The sequence below is a fragment of the Catharus ustulatus genome, assembly GCF_009819885.2.
Source record: "Catharus ustulatus isolate bCatUst1 chromosome Z unlocalized genomic scaffold, bCatUst1.pri.v2 scaffold_29_arrow_ctg1, whole genome shotgun sequence".
NCBI classification, from domain to species: Eukaryota; Metazoa; Chordata; class Aves; order Passeriformes; family Turdidae; genus Catharus; species Catharus ustulatus.
In genome coordinates, this window is record NW_024879446.1 from 587,318 (window position 1) to 607,761 (window position 20,444).

At 40.4% G+C, this 20,444-nt stretch overlaps 1 protein-coding gene across 2 annotated transcripts in view; it reads left to right on the top strand.

Annotated features, from left to right (window-relative positions):
* TMEM38B (transmembrane protein 38B) overlaps positions 1-14,782 on the top strand; it is a 40,492-nt gene extending 25,710 nt beyond the window's left edge. The window contains exons 1-6 of one of the 2 annotated variants that reach the window (XM_033086551.1): positions 36-216; positions 4,564-4,720; positions 7,254-7,438; positions 8,236-8,323; positions 10,305-10,422; positions 12,276-14,782. In XM_033086551.1, the coding sequence (XP_032942442.1) occupies positions 111-216; positions 4,564-4,720; positions 7,254-7,438; positions 8,236-8,323; positions 10,305-10,422; positions 12,276-12,482 (861 nt within the window). In that variant the 5' untranslated portion in view covers positions 36-110 and the 3' untranslated portion in view covers positions 12,483-14,782. Of the gene's footprint in view, positions 1-35; positions 217-4,563; positions 4,721-7,253; positions 7,439-8,235; positions 8,324-10,304; positions 10,423-12,275 lie in introns of those variants that run through there. The other variant, XM_042780197.1, reaches the window with a different exon arrangement.
* The last annotated feature ends 5,662 nt before the right edge of the window (positions 14,783-20,444 follow it).

Genomic DNA, 20,444 nt, shown 5'->3' on the forward strand with positions numbered 1-20,444 from the left:
CGCCCCGCCCCGCCCCGCGCTGACGGCGGCCGGGAGCGGCCAGGCCGCGTCCGCAGCGCTCTGCCTGCTTCGCCGTCCCGGGCAGCCGCCCCGCCAGCTCCCTGCCGGCTATGGAGCTCTGGCAGGTGCCGCTGAGCTTCTCCCGCCTCCGCATGTTCCCTTTCTTCGACCTGGCACATTATGTCGCCTCCGTGCTGGCGCTGAAGGAGCAGCGGGGTGAGCGGGGCGAGACGGGACGGGGCGGACACCCCACACACCCCCATCCCCACCGCGGTGTTCCCCTGATGGGCACCCCTGGGTGCCCAGCCCCAGCCGAGTGAGGATGGGGCCCCGAGGTTGCCCCATGGCCGTGCAAAAGCGATTGTCTGCCGCCTGCATTAGCCCGTCTGTCCATAAGCGAAGTCTCGCTGCCCGCGAAAGACACTAAGCCGAGCTTTCCTCGCTTTCCAGAACTTAAGAGGCGCTGGCTAAATCAGCCAAGAGTTCTGTTGGAAACCTTTCAGTTTTTTATTTAGTCATTTATTTGTTTGTTTCAGTTTTGAAGTCTCAGGGGCTGAGGCCCCTCGAAGTTGACTTTATGGGTGCAGAGGAGGTGTGTATAGCACAGGTCAATATCTCTCTGCCCAGATCGGCATCTGAGAGGAGAGATACTAGACTTTATATCTTTCATACACCATGTTTGTGCAGCGGGTGTTAAGGCGATTCTGCCGTGTTGGAAAACAGCTCAGGACTCCCATTGGTAGGTCCTGTGCCAGTAGCTTGTCAGCGTTGTATCCCATACGTTGTGAAGTGAATTTAGCAAAGCTTTCCACTTCTACTAATGGGAGCACATTTCAGTCTCTGCATGCTCTTTCCCAGCAAATATTTTACACTGTGGCTGTTAACCCGAAGTCTTTTTTTTTTTGGTTTGTTTCTTTGGGGTTTTTTTTTGTTTTGTTTTTGTTTTGTTTTGGCTTTTTTTTTTGTTCTTTGTTCATTTTTTTCCCCTGTCACAAACGTAGACCCTGGCCTTGTTTCACCACTTGTGGTGTGGGTTCAAACATGTTTACAGTAACTGTGCATCCCAAGTAATGACTGTGTAGGAAACTGACCTGGCTTTTGGGATTATAGTGCAAATGTGGGAGCTGCTGCTTGCCTCAGATTTCAAGGGCTCTGCACTGTTTAGTGAGAGCTTGTTCTTTGGTCCCTTCCTGAGTCTTCCAAGGTGAATTTTGACCTTCTGCTGAGGAAATGCACTTAACAGACTGTGAAGACTGATAGAAAGTGCTTCTTGTATTCTAGAATCTTCACCAAAGTTTGCTAATGCTGGTAAAATTTTTAAGGGGTGCTGGGCTGTGGCATTGTATAATATGTCTGTCCCATTTAGAAAGGGACTTTCTCATATTATCATGCAATACCTTTAAACTTTCCTCTGGAATGGGCACACCTAAAGGTGTGATGAGAGGATCACAGGATGAGAGGCCTCTTTGCTTGACATCAGCACAGTTTTTAGTGAGACAAAACTTATAGAAAGTAAAATTGCTGCCAGGTGTCTGGTCAGGTTCATGCTCTTATTTCTTTTTTTTTCTTCTCAGTGTAATAGCTGGTAGTTCAGAACTCCTGAGTATTTTCTAACACTTAGAAGGAATAACTGTAATCCAGGTGACTGCCTGCTGGCCTGTTTCTCACTTCCCGAGTGGTTTGAGCTGAGTATTAAATCATAACTGCAATAGCAGTTATTATGAATACTCAGTATGGGCATATTATTGTCGATTAATGCTGTGTAGGCTTTATGTTCTTTTTGGAAACTTACAACTGTAGCTATATTTGCCAGGGAAATAACAGGATAGCCTTGAGTGCATGGTGATGTAAGAAGTATGTGGTCGAGTTACAGGCACATTTATTTTATCCCAGATTACTGTCTCATTAAAATACCAACCTACCCCCACTGATTAAAATCAGATTCAGTGTGGGCAGTTGAATCATGGTTGGGTGCACACTAACTGGGACTTTTCAAATCCTCCTAGCCAGGCTTTCTTGCTCACTTGGGACTGGCAAACTACAGCAGTGACAACCAACTTGTTGCATTCTGTGTGTTTGAAAAGAAGAGTTCTTGATTAGTGCCTTTAGGATGGCTCAGTAGTTGCTTGTTTGTAGCTCCAGCCAATTATATAACTGTTTCAGTTACAGAAATTTTCTTTTTTTTTTTGGGATGGAGGGACAGCAAAAGGTGCTGATGGCTGAGGATATGTCATATTCAGTTTTTTACATTGTTCTTACATTTTCGTATGATGTGTTTCAGTTGATTTGAAAAGAAATAATTTCTTCAGCCTGGTTTTGCTCTATTAAGTCTCATTCTGTAAATTCTTTATCTTAACTAATGATACTGTGTATGGTTGAATGGGATACTAGAAAAAACTTGTACAAATCCTCCTGGTTTGCTCACTAGATGTGTGTGTAGTATGCATTATTGCCTTTTTGGAACATGCTAAAAAGTTTAAAGCAGATATAATCCTATTCACAGAAATGATTAGTTGGTAAGGGGTTTTTTTGTTTGTTTGTTTGCCTGGGTGTTTTTGTTTGTTTTGGGTGGTTTTGTTTTGTGTTGTTTGTGGTGGGGGGGCTTGCTTTTTGTCTTGGTTTGGTTTTTATTTGTTTGGGTCTTTGTTTTTTAATGTCACTATGGTTCAGGAACAATATTTAGAACTGTATTCAAAATTAGTCCTTATGTTTTGAAACCTTTCCTTAACTTTCTGAAATGCACGTCTGCCGGGCTACTGGCCTTCTGGCAGATCCACCATTGCGTGGTTGTGTGATGCCTCATTAATTTTAGAGGATGCATCAGAGGACAAATATAAATGACCACTTTGTACAAAAACATGTGACCTGCTTGAAACTGAATTTGTCTTCTGAAAGGCTACACCCCAGTCATAATTTAGGTAGCAATGCTGAGATGATCTTTAAATTAGTAATAACGGTTTTGCCTCATTGCCTACTGTATTGTCAGAAAGCAGGTATGAATTGTTAAAAACTGGCATTTGAGCCATTTGTAGTGCAGGCCAACAGAAAAATCTTGAAGTGCAGTAGAGTTTCCAGTTTCTTGACCTATTACTTGTAAAATGAAGAAATTTACCTGCATTTCTTTGGTGCTTACTGGTAGAGGGCAATCTGGATGTGATCTCAAACTGCTAGTTGTGAGGAAAAGAAGTGTGGAGAAGCTGGTAGTTGTTGGAAGGCAGGAGAATGGATTTGAAGGGAGAAGAGATACCTGATTTTACTACTCCAAAAGGGGTAAACAATCCATTAATACTTTGCAGGTGTCTTACTTGGAACACCAGGTACTGTGGTTTGAAAAAGAAATTACAAAATAGTTGAAAATAAAAGAGATGTTATTTTATATTCTGGTATTCTGCAATGCTTAGGAGTGTTCAATTTCATAAATTGGCTGTTACATGAGCATTTAGATAATGCTGCAATACTTGATGGCTATGCGAGCGTTAAAGTTGGAATGGTCTTGTTAATATAATTAATGAACTGTATTGAGGGTGCTGTATGCTTCTTTTTTAAAATGTTTGAGCCTCTCACCTTGGGTAAGATGCTTCTTTTCACACACAAATGCCTGATAAACCAAAGCTTCTACTGTGAATTGGGAACAGATGTCAAATTTCATTTTGGGGCAGGCAGTAGTGCTTTTGTGAACTTCAGCCTTTGGACTACAGAAAATTAAACTCGTTCAGGCAAACAGAGCTCAGAACCAGTGTAAAGGGGAAGCTTTGGCAACACTGAACTTTTAAAGTGGAAGGAAATAGTCAAAATAACTACTTGAGGATGTTTCTAGCATTGCTAAAACGTTTTCCTCTGAAAATGGTTAATACTTCCCATTAGTACTGTTTTTGGCATAGTTCAGTTGCATTTTAAAAAAAGATAGTTAATTTTAAAGGTAATGAAATAAAACTGTCAACCTTTTAATAATGAGGGAAATTTGCATGTATTATTCTAGTTCAAGGTAACCCTCAACCCCCCCCACCCCACTTCAGGAGTGCAGGTGAAAACAATTTGATAATGATCTTGGATGCCGTTTTCATTTTAGCCAACAATCACAGCAGGGTATTACGAGGAAAGAAGAGAAAACAGTTACCTTGGATTCTTGGAACACTCAAAAGCAGAAATGGAATTCCTAGAATAACCCTCCAAATGTTAGCAATCCTGATGAGATAAGCCACTTAGGTGTTTTTAATACAAATTTGAAAGCAAATGTATGTCCCTGGGTCAGGCTGTTAACAACAAGACCTCTCTGCTATGCTCTGAAAGCTTTTTCTTCTGGGTACCCAGATATAACAAACTAATGCATGAAGGATGTTCAAAGAACACTTTGCCAGCCCTTCACTTCTGTTCAGGTGATGTAAGTTAAAGTCACCATGCCCTGAGGTTTGTATTTCTGGAAAATTTTCCTGTAAGAGCCTGCCGATTGCTGAAGGATTTTTCATTACCTGAAGGAACTAAATTGAAAAAATACTGACCTTTAAAACATGTTATTCTCTAGTTTTCATTTCTGTTTATGGGGTCTTTTTTTTTTCCCCACAGGAGTTGTGGAAGTGTCGGTCCGAAGTCCAATGGCCTGCTGGTTTAGTGCAATGCTTTATTGCTTTGGGGGTTCAGTTTTGTCTTCGTTGATGCTTGGTGAACCTCCAGTAGCATTTCTGGCAAAAACCATAAATATTCTACTGGCATCCTCAGTCTGGTAAGCAGCCACAATTGGGTGACATGAGTGATACTGGCTTCTCAGGAAAGCTATATGCTGTGAACTGATACTGTATCATCAAGGTTCCACGAAATCAGAATTTTTACTTAAAAGTGTTGTGGATTTGGATGCTGTCTCTTCATCCAGAGGGTCACAGCAGCTGTTATGATCCTGTTCTCTGGGAATAGGGAGCAACTCTTAACAGGGTTTTGTTGTGTAACAAAATCCTTGGTTGCTAGATTGGACATGCCTTAGGTTTTTATTGTATTCCTGGTCAAACAGCTGCAAACATTACTTTTAAATAAAGTTAATTCAGTTTGCTGAACATAGGTATGTCATAAATGCAGTCAAGTTTCTCAAAAGTAACTCTTGAAGACCAGAACCTGGCTGATGTAAAAATTTTGGACTTTCTTGTAACTGAGGTACCATGACACATCTTTCTTCCAGTTCCTACTATCAGACACTTTTTTTTTCCCTTTCTGTATTTCATTGAGTATTGTGGTGGAAGCAAGCTGAATTGTATTATTGAATCAAGTATGAGGCAATTTGGCCTGCTTTGGAGTGAAGCAAAAATTCTGAAGTTATTTTCATATAAATGTGACCTTCCAGTTGAGTAATTTGTTCCAGAAAGTGATCTTTGAAGAAAACTTCAAATTAAAAAAAAATTGTGACCAGAGGTGAGGTTTTGAATTTAGAAAGCTCAATCACTATGTTTGGGTAGTCTGGACTGCTTAAAATCCTTTAGTTCCTTTAGTTCCTTTAGTCTTACTAGTTTTACAATTACAAATTCATTAAAGAGAAAGCAAGTGTTTCTCAGTATATATATTAGTTTTATGGTCTTTATGTTGTAATAGAAGATTACACATTTAATTCAGACAAATGGGTAAATTTAATAATATGTATTATTAGGGAATTATTAACAGAGCTGCCTGTGGTTCTGTTTACTTGTTTCATCAAGTGACACGAGCTAGGAGAAGCTTGAAGAGAACAGGATTTCTGTTTAACTCACCATGATCACATGTGATTTGCTGTGCACAATGCAAACGAGGTTCTGGTGAGGAACTGTGAATGTTATGAAATGTTTTAAGCTTACAGCTTTACAAAGTTGCCTGTTCCCGAGTGTAACGACCTTAATTCCTGGTCCCAGGTCATGCGAATTGAAATTCCCCAAGCCACACTTGGAACTGGAAAGTGAGTGGAGTTGTGCTGGGCTTGAGGAATGCTCCTGAATAGTCTGTAGGACAGCGGCATCTGCTGTTAGCAGAGTTTACGGGCAGGAGTGCTGTGGTGGGCCTTCATTACCATCCTCAGTCCTGTCACCACTGCTTCGGGGTCCTAAACCCACATTCTGCAGATGTAAATTAATTCTGCTGTGAGTTGTCTGGTGAGTGAGTAGGTGGCTTAAATGGCTTTCTGCAGTAGCCTCTAAATTACATCATCTCTCTACATCTTTGGCTTCATCATATCAGCTGAAGCCTGGTTGCATACAGAGGCATCTGACTTTACAATAAGAGATAAAGGAAAAGGCCTCAGAAATTCTTGGTAGACAGGATTGAGATCAAAAACCGTAAAACAAAGGGGCAGTGTCTATTTATTTTTTTTAAGAAAACAAAAAGTTATCCTTCTTTTTAAACACTTTCTCTGCTTTTACAGTTATTACTTTCTTACTCCAGTGCTGAAATAATCTACTTAGGATAACTTAATCAAGATACTTAATCTTGATTGGGTTTTTGTGAATGTCTCAGTAAGAACTGAATTTTGTTTATTATTGAAGAGATACAGTAAAACACTACATAATTTAATCTTTTAAAATTTACTGTCACTTAGGATTTAACTGTTAGCAATCTTTACTTGTTTTTAAAAGCAAGTTGATCAAAGATATTTCGAGTAGTGTTCTTTCAATGCTTAAAGAAATAAAGAAATATGCTTGTAATTGGCAAGCTAGAAAAGATAGAATTGGTGAGTACTAGGATGTTAAGTGTGTTTAAAAATAGCCATGCATTTCATCTAGCATGACACTAACTAGTGGAGGCATTCTTGCTGAAGTTATATAATTCCAAGTACCTACAGTCTAGAAGCACAGAGTCAGCATTTAATTTACCACCCTGTTGTAATCCTATTAAAAAAAAACCTACACAAAAAAATGAAACGAAAGTAACACCCTGCACCAAACTAAACAAAAAATAACTCATAAAATAAACCATACAAAGTCAATCAGATACCACTTTAATTACTTGAATTGTAATAATATGATATATAAAGTGTAGAACAATTAGGAAAATGTAAAGCTGTTTCATGTGGACTTTAATGGATTCTTCTCTGAGATAGTGAAGCAATAATGTTTGGGTTTGGTGCAAAAGCTCAGGTGTGCTCAGAAGCTTTCCAAATTTGTTCCAAGACGTGTGCCACAAGACTTTGAGCTGTCACTAGTATATCAGGCATTGCTAGTCAGATTCCAGAAATAGCTTTAGAGATTATGAAAAGATAATTCCTTAGAAAAAATATGGTTAATTTTTTTTTTTATTATTTTCAGGTATCTAGTGTTTTACTGCCCAGAAGACATGTTCTACCGCTGCTTTTCCTTGATGCCTCTTCGTCTTCTGGTGGCAGGAATGAAAGAAGTGACGAGGACTTGGAAGATCACAGACGGCATTGCACACGCAAACACTGTCTACAAAGATGCCTGGCTTGTCATGGTAGCTGTGGGCTGGGCCAGAGGTAACATGCATAGCATCTTGTTCTGAGGGTTTGGGGTTTATTGGAGTGGTATTTAAATGTCTAGCCCCTCAGCAGATCTGTTGCGCCATCCTGGCTGTGCTGGGTATGGTAGTCCTGATGCAGTCTGCTGTCCCCTCAAGGAAAAAGCTTGTGCTGCAGATTTTCTGCCTGCCTTCAGGGTGACATTGAAAGACTTTGATGGAAGTTCCCTTCAGAAGATCTTACTACAACTTGTAGGATGGGCAGTTGATGACAATAAAGAAATAAATATTCTATGTAGCTGTTGCTGAACTTCCCAACAGCATTATTGTATCAGAGCTGTGTCCTTGCATGAGGTGAAGAAGTGAAATGGTTATCTTAGGTTTTTGGGTTGTAATCATTATTTGATTTTAAGTATGAGGATGACCCTTCTTGCCTGCCTGTCAGCTGGGCCTCTGGAAACCACCTTCCTGACAGCTGTATTTGCAGCCACACCATCAGCTCGCTTCAGAAAGTAGTTGTGCAGCTCTTGTTTCTGCTTGACTTCTGTGCTACCTTGTAAATGTGATGATTGCATCAGCTCAGAAACTGTCTCTTACAGTCAGACCTGAGGTTGTTGCTGAGTATCTCAACCTCTGGGGTTTTGTGGCCATTGTTCAGATCTTGTTTGCATGAAAGGTTGGATTAAGTCTTTTTAAGTATAGGCTTTGTTGCCACATTTAGCACCTGGTGTCATGAGTTTTTCTGGGAGCAATGGCATTGTAGTGGTAACAGAAAGAAAGTCAGTAGAAATTTGCCATAAATCTCTGCAATTTCAGGTGCTGGTGGTGGCCTAATTTCCAATTTTGAGCAGCTGGTGAGAGGAGTGTGGAAACCTGAAACCAATGAGCTCCTGCAGATGTCTTAGTAAGTTGCTTTTTTTAAAACTGCAACAAGTTAGTGGTTGTTTTGCTAACTCCTTCTGTTGATGCTTACTTTCAATGGTTGAGGCCCAAAAAAACCACAATTAGTACATATTTGTACTCTATTTTGATGTGTATCTTTTGAAAGATGGGATGATGATCTTTGGGACTTTTAGAAGATGTTTTAATTATTTTATATTCACAGCCCAAGAGCTGCAAATGGGAAGAAAAGTCAACAAAACTTGTCAGAAAGTAGTAAAGACCTAGTGGGGAATTGCTAGAAAGCAGTATTGGCTCAGTTTGTCTTACAGGGTTATGGTCTTCTGTCCAAAATGAAAGTACAGTGGTACTCAAAATACACAAGTGAATTTTGGTGTATGTTCTGGGCATCACTAAGATGGCTTCCTTTGAACATTGTCACTCTTACTTTTGCTGCTAATGCCATTTTCCTCCAAAGACATCAATTATTTGAGGAGGTACAAATTGGTTATTCAGTATAGCAGAAATGACCTGCAAGATGGAAAAAGTTACTTCTCTTGCAGAAGCAAAGAATGAGGAATATTACAGGTCTCCTGGTTTTCTCTGTAGAATAAGAATTGAAACAGGCTGGAAAGCCACAAGCTATTATTGCAAGTCAAGATAAGGTCACTGTGATAATTTCCTTAAATTCTTTTGATCTTTCCGAGGTTGCAGTCAGGTCTTTAAAAATAATAATTTCATTTTTTTAAAAAGCCATCTTTCTTTTCAGCAGCCACTCCTAGACACAGTATAACAGGAGAGACATTTGTAGCCTTCTTTTTGGCAATATTTCAACTTTTTGTGGATTGTTAGTTGTTGGCTTTTTCTGAAATTCTAAGTATTTAGAATTTCTCTTTCTCTTGTCAGTGCCTAAATGGTAGTCTTTAAAATAAAAATTCAGAAGGAAATGTGACTGTCAAAAATAGCATTGCAGACACAAATAAAACTGTCTTTACAGGTGCAACACCAGAGCAATACATACTGACTGGCATAACATGCATATATTCTTCTTCTCCACTGTGGGTATGGCTCAAAGTAACTCAAAAAATACTTTAAAAGTTTTGTTTATGTGTAGGTCATAAGAGCATTAAGTTGAACTAAGTTACAGAGTTAATTTCATCAAACATCCTGCAAGTGGATGAAATGCATGTGTACTCACAGTTGTTTTTTGGGCTTCTTGAGCAGGAAGTTGGTTACTGAAAAGAACAGATCAAGAGTAGGTGCTCTGTGATAACAGGAATGTCACCTGTGCTTGTCACATGCAGATTAAGAAATGCACAGAATTCTGGAAACTGGCGAAAGATCTCTTGCTTCTGGCTGCATACCTAAGAAGGGATTTAGTACCACAACAAAGATTGCTGTAAACTGGAAATAGATTGGAAATCTTTGTATGTCTCAGGTCAGCACAGCTGTGTTGACAGAACCTGGTAACACAGGCCTGGCTCCAGTCAGGTCTAAGCTGATACAACCCCAGAGCTGCTGGAGTGTTACAGTGGACCAAGACTTGGACCGTGTTACTCTTCAACACATTAAGAAGCTCCTTGGAGTAACTGACTCCTGGAGTATAGTATAGGAACCTGTTTTTATGTCTAGTCCAAGCAGAGTGAGCTCCATAATTTAACTCTTCAGTAAGATATATTGGGAGAGGAAGAAGACAATTAAGCTGACATATTGAAGTCTGAATAGAAGCATTGGTTTGAGGAGTATTTATCAAATAGGAGTTTGCTGGGTGTGCAAAGTACACATTTGACTTGATGATTTATGGACAGAAAGCATAGTAATAGTATATAAACTGAAAATCTTAATTTAGTTATAGAGGGATTTTGGATCTTAGCATTGTTACCACAAGTTTTCATTAGTTCTATTCAGAAACAATTCTTTTGCACACTAAGAACGTGTATTGCTTTCCAGGCAGTTTCCACTGTAGAGCAGAGAAGAGAAATTAACATTCTTTGTTTGATTTCTAGCCCTGTGAAGGTAACTTTGATAGGAGCAGTTCTTTTCACCCTGCAACGCAGACAGTACTTGCCAATAGCAAAACACAACCTCATGTTTTTATACACCATCTTTCTTGTTGTCTTCAAGGTAAGAATTTGAAAGTTTTACTAGTGACCAAGTAACAGAAAATACTTTATTTAATAGTTAAAATGCATGCTTCCAACTAGGAAGGCCAGCTCCTGCTGAAGGCATGTGTTTAGTGTTCAGTATATGGGAGGAATGGAGGATCTACTCCGTTACTGATTCTGTTCAATGTATGCAGGGAACAGGGAGGAAAAGAAAAAAAAATCTGGAATTTTGGCGCCCAGTATTTGATATTCCAGGCTTGTATGTCTGTAATCTCAAAAAAAGCTTATTTTTTGTAGAAAGAAACTCTCCTGTTCTGTCTTTTGTGTGTACCCTTGTCACCAGTGGGTTTGTAAAACAAGGCAGCTGGATACTCATTTGATTTAAAGTGTTCACAAAATAAGTGTTTGGCTGACAATGGAAAGCATACCAAAACTACTTTGAAGTAGTTGTAACTATTTTGTAGTTAAATAGACACTACTTCTCTATTGAAGTCTTCAGTCCCTCCAGTCCTGTTCATTTCCAGAATGATTCTTTTCTTCTGGACTACTAGTTTGTAAGAAAATATAATCTCTGTTAGCAGATATCCGGCAATTTTAAGAACTTCAGAACTGGTTTTGAACAGACCAGAGAATGTGTGGAAGTGTGGTTGCCAGTCTCCTTTCTGTGAAGGAGCTGACAAGTTTAATTCTGCAGAGGTAACTTTTGGGAGCCAAGACTTAAAGCTTGTGTCCTTGGTTTTCCATCTGAATTGATAAAGGAATTGTTGAACTGTGGATGCTGAGAGTGGAGAAGGAAAGGAGTGTTATTCTGGAAGTGAGAAATTGCAGGTGTCCACAGAAGCTGGCTGTCCGGCTGCACTGAAGGAACTAAATCCTTACACTGATGGTTGTACTGTCAGTCAGGAACTCAACCACCCACTTCACTAATAAAGTCATAAAGCAACAGTGTATCTGGCATAATCCTTCAATAAAGTCTTCTGTAAACTTGTCATATCTCAAAGCTGTAGAAAGCTGTAGAAACTGTTGCAATGTAAACTTGTTCAGAACCTAAATCTGAAAAATGGGTTTTTCAATCCTGATTCCAAGTTATGTATCCCAAGGGGTGTCTGCCTAAATCTCTGAACTTTATGGAATGAATATGGCTGTCTGGAATTCTAACTGAAGTCTGGTTATGCACCTATACATTCAGGTCCTTAGACATTCCATTCTTCCAATTTAAGTGGAAGGAAGCCACTCTTGTTTATGCTTTTTCAGTTTGAAAAAGGCACAAAACTTACACATAAAAGTTGCTCTTCACCTTAGTTGTATGGCATTAAATGTGATGTACTGTCAGGATGATTAATCTTAGAGAGTTTTTTTGTGCACATTGTGTATAGCTCATACAATCATAGAGTCATACAATGTTAAGGGCTGGAAGGGACCTCAAAGGTCATCCAGTTCCAGTCCCCTACCGTGGACAGAGACATCTACTAGGCCAGGTTTGTCAAGGCTTTATCTAACCTAGTCTTGAGCGCTAACAGGATTAGGGTGTCAGCAACATCTCAGGGCAACCTGTATCTCATCACCTTCACAGTAAAGAATTTCTTACTAGAATCCAGCTTAAGTTTCTCCTCTTTTAATTTGTCATGTTGCTACAGTTCCTGATGAAGAATCCCTTTCTGCCCTCCCTTCAGAGCTGTGCCAAGAGTGTTGGTCAGAAAGAAAAGCATTCTTTGACCAATTTTGGCTAAAATGAGCAGACTTCTGTTAGTGGTGGCACAGCCTCATCTCTGTGTAGAAAGTTAAAAATGCCATACAACCTTTCTGCTTTGAACTTGTTTACCTGTGAAGCCATCACAACTTTTATTGTAACTTGATCCTTGTCCTTCGTAGGTAAAAATGATGTTGACGAGAGATGCAACTTCTCCACTTGCTCCCTTTGAGGCTGCACTGAGCCAAATGTTTTTTGGCTCACAGAAGACACCTTCCAAAGTGAAGGGTGAAGGTGTCACATCTTCCAACGGCTCTTCAGTCTGTGACCAGCCTTCTGAGCAGCACCATGAGGGTGCTAAGAAAAAGCAAGCAAAGAAAACAGAATAAATGACTTTAAATCCATGTGATGGTCATGAAGATGTTTGTCTTCCAGATCAGGCTGGCTGAGAAGTTTTTCTAAGGAAATGAGAAAATGGTTGTGTTGTGGTTTGCCTTTTTGGAATGTGCTATTATGTAAGCTATGTGTAAATGCACATGTTGGATTTGTGAGTTAAAGCTATGAATTTTTATAGTGGTGAAAAGTTTACTAATTTTTGTATTTATGATAACTTCAAGTGCTTACATGTTTAAAAAATGTGACAATCATTTTTTTTTCCTACTGTATCACTTGTTTCATGTCTTCCTATCTCCCAGGTCTTGTTTCATTTTGATAACACTGATTTGCACTGTCAGGTGTTCACTGTAGCACATCCCAAATAAGGAAGTCATTAAGTAAGACTTAAGCACATTGCACTGTGGAAAACCATAAAAATGTACTGATTTAATGCCTTTAACTAGAAAAGTAACTGATTTATTGTTGTAATTCTCATTGCATTGGTCTAAATTTTCTTCATTTCTTAAAGTAAATGTTTTAAAATATTTTTCAATGTTTTAAAATGAGAGTACATTATCTGGCACTTTAAAAAATCTTTACAGTTAGCAATTAGAAACATCAATATTTTGTTGTTGACTTACTTGGACTCTTCATTTGCAAGCATTTGAGATGTAGGTGTTTTTTCCACACTGGTGTTTTACAAGTGATTTGTAGTTACCTTTTGGTTCATTGGGGTCTAGACATTCTTTGCCTTAATTTTTTTCCAAGCATATGTACTTACTTCTTTGCAAAGACAAACTTCATTAGGAAGAAGAATACTGGACGGTACAGTTACCTTGTTTAGTCAGCACCCTGAGCTGCAAGACAGGGATGGGAGCAGTGCGAATAATCCACGAGGGAATGGTCAGTGAGCTGCTAGAACACCTGGACACTCCCAAGTGGTGGGATGGGATCCACCCTGAGGTGCTAAGGGAGCTGGCAGAGAGCTTGCTGAGCCACTTCCAATCATTTACCAGTAGTCCAGTTAACTGGAGGTTTCCAACTGTCACGTACATCTACAGGAATGGTCAGAAGGAGGATCCAGGGAACTCCAGGCCTGTCAGCTGCCCTCAGTGGCAGGGAGGCCATGGAGCAGATCCCCTGAGTGCCACCAGCAGCAGGAACAGGACAGCCAGGGCATCAGGCCCAGCCAGCCTGGGGTGGGACAGGCAAACCTGCCTGACCAACCTGATCTCCTGCTGTGACAAGAGTGAGTGCTCAGGAGTGAGGGAGAGGCTGTGCCTGCCTGTGCTTTACAGAGCCTGGGACACCTTCTCCCACAGCACCTCCTGGAGAAACTGGCTGCTCATGGCCAGGGCCTGGGCTCTGGGTGAAGAACTGGCTGAGGGCAGGGCCGGGGAGTCCTGGGGAATGGAGGCACATGCAGCTGGGCTGGGCTCAGTGGGGTTCCCATGGGAGCAGCACTGGGGCCAGGCCTGTTCAACATCTCCATCAAAGGTCTGCCTGACAGGATCGAGGGTGTCAGTCAGTTCCTGATTGAGGGAGCGGGGACAGGAGCTCAGCCTGGAGAAAAGGAGGTTCAGGGTGGCCCTTCTGGCTCTGCACAACTCCCTGACAGGAAGGGACAGCCAGAGGGTCGGGCTTGGCTCCCAGGAGGAGAGGAAGTGGCTGAGGAAGGTTAGTTTGGATGTTAGGAAGAGTTTCCCCACAGAAATGGTGAAAAGCATTGGAACAGGCTGCCCAGGGAAGTGATGGAGTAAACATCCGTGGAGGGATTTAAAAGGGTGTGTAGATGTTGCACATGGGGATATAGTTTAGTGTTGGACTTAGCCATGTTAATGCTTGACTTGCTCTGAAAGGTCTGTTCCAACTTAAACTACTCTTTAATGTCAGAAGCACTTAAAGTTTTTATTAGCATTTGCTGAAACCTTGCTGCTTTCTGCAAGTTGTGTCTTTTTTTGCTCAAGATGTGAAGCAGTTCTAAGTAGCATACACTTCATAACTTTGGCATGTTAGAGATGTTACAATGCATAAGAATAGAATCTTTTTCAGAGGAGTCTTTTTGTTAATGTGCCAATTTTTAGAATAAACTATTTTTACAAAACTAGACTATTTTCTTCAGAGAGTACTGCTGTGAAGAATATTGTTCAGCAAAGAGGAGTTAGGTTAATTTTTGTGCAGGGATGCCAGAGAGAATGTGGAGGGAGATCTGATTTGAAAAGATGAAGTTCTAGTTTCAGGTACATCTCTAAATTTAGAAAAGCTGTCACCAATGCTGTGCTTAGAGAAAAGAAAAATAAAAGTTCCAAAGAAATTTCTTGTGCCTGAGTAATCACATTTCCATGGTGATGACCAAAAGCATTGAACTCAGTTTGAAATCCAGCTTCATTGCAAATGTGCTGTACCTTGAAAGCTAAAATTACTATTTTTTTAACACTTAAGAATTAAAACATCCCAAATTCTTTGGACAAAGTAGGAGTCATATTCTTTTCACTGAAATTTTGCGTTCAGTTATGAATGCTTGGAGTATTCACTTGGTGTTTCATTGTTTTGTAGCTTGATGTCATGGATTAACTTGAAGCTGACTATTAACTAGTTAACAGTCAGCTAGCTATCAAGCAACACCAGCACATGCTGCCTGTCCATGTTTTCTTAAAGGTTTGGATGTTTTTCTGAATAGGTGTAATTGTGTATTCTAGATCACCATACAGAATGGATTGTGGTATGGAACTGTCTTGCACATCTGTGAAATTCTGCCTGAAAACTGGCTGTTCCTAGCCCAAGTCAATGTAAAAATATTCTTAGACTAAGTTTTTAACAAGTTGACAATTAGAGGGAAAATGTTGGTGGTGTCTCAGGATTTCGAGATGACTACCTGGGTGTGTTAAAAGTCTCTGTAGCCCAGCCCAAGAACTGGAGAAAGAGTCAGGACTCGTTGCCTGCAGTTTCCGAGGTTGTTTATTTTATGTTATCTAACAAATCTTCTCCCTGACCAGCCAAAGTCCATTCAGCAGGTCAGTCCCAGGCGCACTGCCCGCCTTCAGGGCGGTATTATCTTTGTATACTACAAACGATGTGAACATTATTTAGGTTTTGTCCAATACCTATCATCTATGTTGTACAGTCCAGTTCTACTCTAAACCAATCCAAAAGTGCCATCATCACCCAGAAGATGGATGCCAAGAAGAAGGAGAAAGAAGGACAGAACATGCCCAAATTCCTTCATCTTGACTCTGAACCCCTATTCTAAAAAAATCTTTAAAATTTACTTTTTCATCTTTTGATAATCTAACTTACACTCTACTTATTTGTTGTGACTTGTAACTCTTCATACAAAGGTGGTAATTTTTCCCATGGGTTGAAATCAAAGGCACAGGGGTCCTGGGCTCTGTGCCAAGGTCTCTGAGCTCCTTGCCCAGTCTAAAGCCATCCAGGTCAGCCAGAGGGATGGTCCTGGGTTCCGACAGGAAAACAGATAATGTTTTGTATTAATTTTCAGAGTTAACAACAATAATATTAAAAAATATTTAAATGTTTTCCTGTCTGAACGCCTTAAAATTAATATGCAACAAACAAAAAAATATATGTTGTTGTGAGACAGAGCACAAGTTATGATGACAGAAATCCTGTTTTAAGCACCATGAAAACAAAATTTTGTGTTTAAAGCTATCACATGCTGCTGAAGGATGGGTGCTCAAAGGAGCTCCATGCTGAATAACTACATGCAGATGTTCTGAGAACTACATTTTATCATACAGAAAAAGATAACAAGTTGCTCAGGGTTTAACCTGAATTTTGTAGGGGATGTTAATACAGGGTGTCCAGGATGCCTTAAATAAACAATTCCTAGATTTCATGCAGATAGTTCTCTATATCTGGTAAACTTCTCTGTGTGAGAATTTTGTTAACAATTTCTTATAACTGTTCTGGTAAAGTGTGTCAGATTCAGCACAGCTGCACACATGAACTACTTGGCTATATCTGATTTTGTCATTAACCTGGTAAAATGAAAAGATGCTGCCTTGTGCCAATATGAGCTAAGTCATTCTTAAAACTGCTTGATCAGCTCAGTTCTTGGGCTAGAAGGGCATATTCCTGATTAAACCAACTGCTGTTCTGAGTAATTTCTACTAAATACACCCAGCCTCTGTAAAAAGGAATACCTTAAAATTTGCTTCAGCAGCAGAACTGAAGTTTCTTTAGACAATAAATGCTATTTGCTTTCCTCTTCTGTTTTTTCTCCTTTTCATTTTATTGGAAAAAGGTGGAGGTGGGAGGATGTCACACAAGCAGTACCATCATCTGAAACATTCTTCAGTGTATTGCTAGGCAAGACACAGTTGTTCAAGAATTTCAAATGTCTGTCTTCTGTAGGAATCTGATTCTGCTCAGCACAAGGGGAGTGCTGAAATCTTCCAACAGTCTAGACAGTGAATGCAAGATTTACTCAGAGTGAATATTCCTAATTTGTAAGGTGAATCCTCATTTCTAAGGTCTAAGTGAAGTCTTAAAATGAGTAGCAACAGAGAAACACCATTTGGCGCCAATATGAGAATCAAAAATGTGTTGTAAATAGTAATTTGCATTTGTTCTGATAAAACTGCTTTATTAAGCAATCAAAAGCCTTTTGTAAAATGTGTGAAATTGTTCAGCAAGGAATAGATAGTAATATGAAGGCTTGCAGAGAAATACATTAATATTCCCAGACAAGAACACTGATGTGCCAGTGGGCTTTATCTACAGTCAGGAAGTAGAGTGTGGTGATCAAAATGGCATCCCAAATAAATACCACTGCAATCCAGTGTGATAGTTTATGCACTCAACCAGCAGTGGGATTGCACAACCCCTGGTGTCAGTAATTGCTGCTGAGTAAGAGGCTGGACATGGCCCAGCCGTGTTCTCTGGCAGCCCAGTAAGCCAAACGTGTCCTGAGCTTATCCTACAATGTGGGCAGCAAGGGAGGAGGGACTCTGCCCCTCTGCCCTGCTCAGGTGAAACCCCACCTGCACCTGTGGGGTCCTCAGTGCAGGAAAGACATGCACCTGTTGGAATGAGTCACAAAAATTATTAAAGGGCTGGAACACCTCTACTGTGGAGACAGGCTGAGAGAATTGGGGCCAAAGGCTCCTGGAAGATCTCATAGCAACCTTCCAAAACCTAAAGGGGGCTTATAAGAAAGATGGGAACAGATATTTTAGCAGTGCTGTAGTGATAGGACAAGGGGTCACAGTTTTAAGCTGAAGAAGGTGTTTGAATGAGATAATATTAGGAAAAAAGTATGCTGAGGGTGGTAAACACTGAAGCAGGTTGCCCAGAGAGATGGTAGATGGAAACATTCAAGATCAGGTTGGATGAGGTGTCAATCTAGTAAAAAATGTCCCTGCTCATTGCACGTGAGTTGGACTAGATGGCATTTAAAGGTCCCTTCCAACCCAAACTATTCTGTGATTCTTTGATTCTATGAAAAAAGATTTCTTCAGTGTTGAAGCATGTTGTCAGGGGGTTGAGGCAGCCCTTACTGACCCTGAAAGCTGATACTGCCAGTGTCATGTAGTTCTTATAAAAGGAACTAAAGAGCAAGAAAGGAAGAAACATGCATCTAAAAAAAAGAAACGTGTGTCTACTTTGTTGTCTTTGGCTAAAATTTTGTCAAGCTCTCTGGGACATTTTTCCACAATAAATTAGATAAGAATTTTTTTAGTGATAGTCATTTCAATCAGTCACCTTTAGTTTGGTTAAATTCTCTCCTCCCCCATAAAAGAAGACTGTTATCGGACAGTTGAATGTCAAGACTAGATTAGATGGTTTTGGTTTTTAAGTTGGACTTTTTCATGGCCAAATTTGGAATAAAACTACCAGAAGATGCTTTGATCTAAAGCTTTTTGGCACACATTCTATTTTCTGAAAATAAATACTTATGGTCCTGGGGTGTTTAGGAATTACGTGGAAGTGATTTTGAGTGTCTTTCACTGGAATTTGAGAGTACCTTTAAAGCACTTAACAAGTTGATTACACTGACCAAGATGAAAATACAAACTTGCATGATTCTATTGTCATAGCAGAATGTTGGGAAAATCCAAGATAAAGAAATCAGTTTTATAATGAAGAGGGTATATTTTCATGGCAACTGCTTTGTCACATGATTGACTTCTGCAGTTCAAATGTTGTTTGCATGAAAACTTTGCTCTTTTTACTTACCTGCCACCCATCATGCACCAAAGCCTGGTTCTGACTCTCCCAAAGTGAGCTGTTTCCCTGCAAAGGAGGCAGTTGTTTTCTGGTGTTTGCTCTCCAGCCCCTGCAGGCTAAAACAGCAGGGGAGAGCGGGGCTGAGTGCTTTACTTTAAATTTTCAGGCTGAGCCCAGGGAAAGAGCAGGGTGTGGGAACGAGACCCATCTCTCAGGGCAGCTGGGGTGTGTTCTTTTGGCTGCAGTCCAATTACCCGAAGTATTTTTAGTTGCCTTTAGTTCAGTGTCGCAGGTGAATGTTAAGGAAAACTCTCCTGTCTGATCATTCAGATGCTTCTCTGGGAGTCACACTCATTCTGCCTGAGGCTTTTAACTGCTGGGACTGAAGTAGTTTTGGAATTTGGAATTAAATAACTAATGTTCCAATAATTTGGGTATCTTCTCCTGCAGTAAATAGACATGCTTTTTATTTATTCTGGACGTTATGGATTAAAAAGTCCAGGATCAGGTTGGATTCCTCTGAATCCATCTCGCCAAGTATAATCCAGATGTCCTGTTGCTGACTGGTGTTTAGAACTGTCTTGCCAAAAGAATGATTCCTTAGAAATCAAATGTGTTAATGATTTTTTCCCTTCCCTTGCCTTTACCTAAATCTGCTTACATCAGACTGAAGTTTTGTTTGATTAAGTTTGGCAGGAATTTGATCATAACTGAGTTTAGAAGAAGCTGAAACACAAAGGCAGTTAAAAAACCAAAATTTCAAGGCTGGTATCTATTAAGTAAGAGGATGCCAAATGCTAGAAAGTTTACCAAAATAAAATAAAAAATTAGTGCTAATACTTTGGGAAAGCAGTGAATTTTCAGGAAACAACTCAGGCATTGCTATTGAGATAATGCACTGTGTACAGACACAGAACCATGTTTCCAAATTGCTATGATGGTGTTCGTGATGGTGTTCATGATGGTGTTCTTTCCTCAAATGCAAACAGAATGGAGCACACAGTAAATAAGCTTCAGACCAAGCTGAAGCCAGAATACAAGGAGTTAGGACAAAGTGGAGTAACTCTTGGGAATGTTATGCAGCATCTTATTACATGTTATAGCAAGAGGAGGGAACCCAGAATGTTGTCAGAAATTATCTAGGAATATGGTTCTAACACCAGTAAGCCTTATTGTTGCTGACCTGAAAGGTGACATGCTGCATTCCTGAGTCCGTACCTGGTCTGTATGGATGTCTGTGAAATCAGAGCATCAATGCTGCAAGGAAAAGCAATGATTAAGAAGGTCAAGCTGGGTAAGACCCCTGGGGATATGTTTGCAGCATGAACTACAAGAATGTGACCAGGCTTTTCAAGTTACTAATGAGAATGCACTTGTGATACCTTTAAACGCTGATTTTTTTTTTCCCAGAGTGAGACAATGCGAAGAAGAATTGGTTCTGAGCACTCCATTAATGCCAGAAGGAAAAAAAATGAGGGTGTTGAAAATTACAATAATTTCACTACCATAAGGCGCACCGGACTATAAGGGGCACCCCCCGGGAGTCGGCAAAATTCGCAACTTTGTAGATCAGATAAGGCGCACCGGACTATAAGGCGCACTTTTTTTTGCAGCGAGGCTGTGCCCCCAGCTCCCTCTGCACGGTTGCTGGCCGAGGCCCCGCCTCAACCCGGCAGCCATTGGACCCCGGGCCCGCCTGTACCTGGCAGGGGTGGTGCCGTGGGCCCCCAGGCCCGCCTGTATCCGGTGGGGCCAGGGCATGCCCGCCACCCCTCCGTGCCACCTCC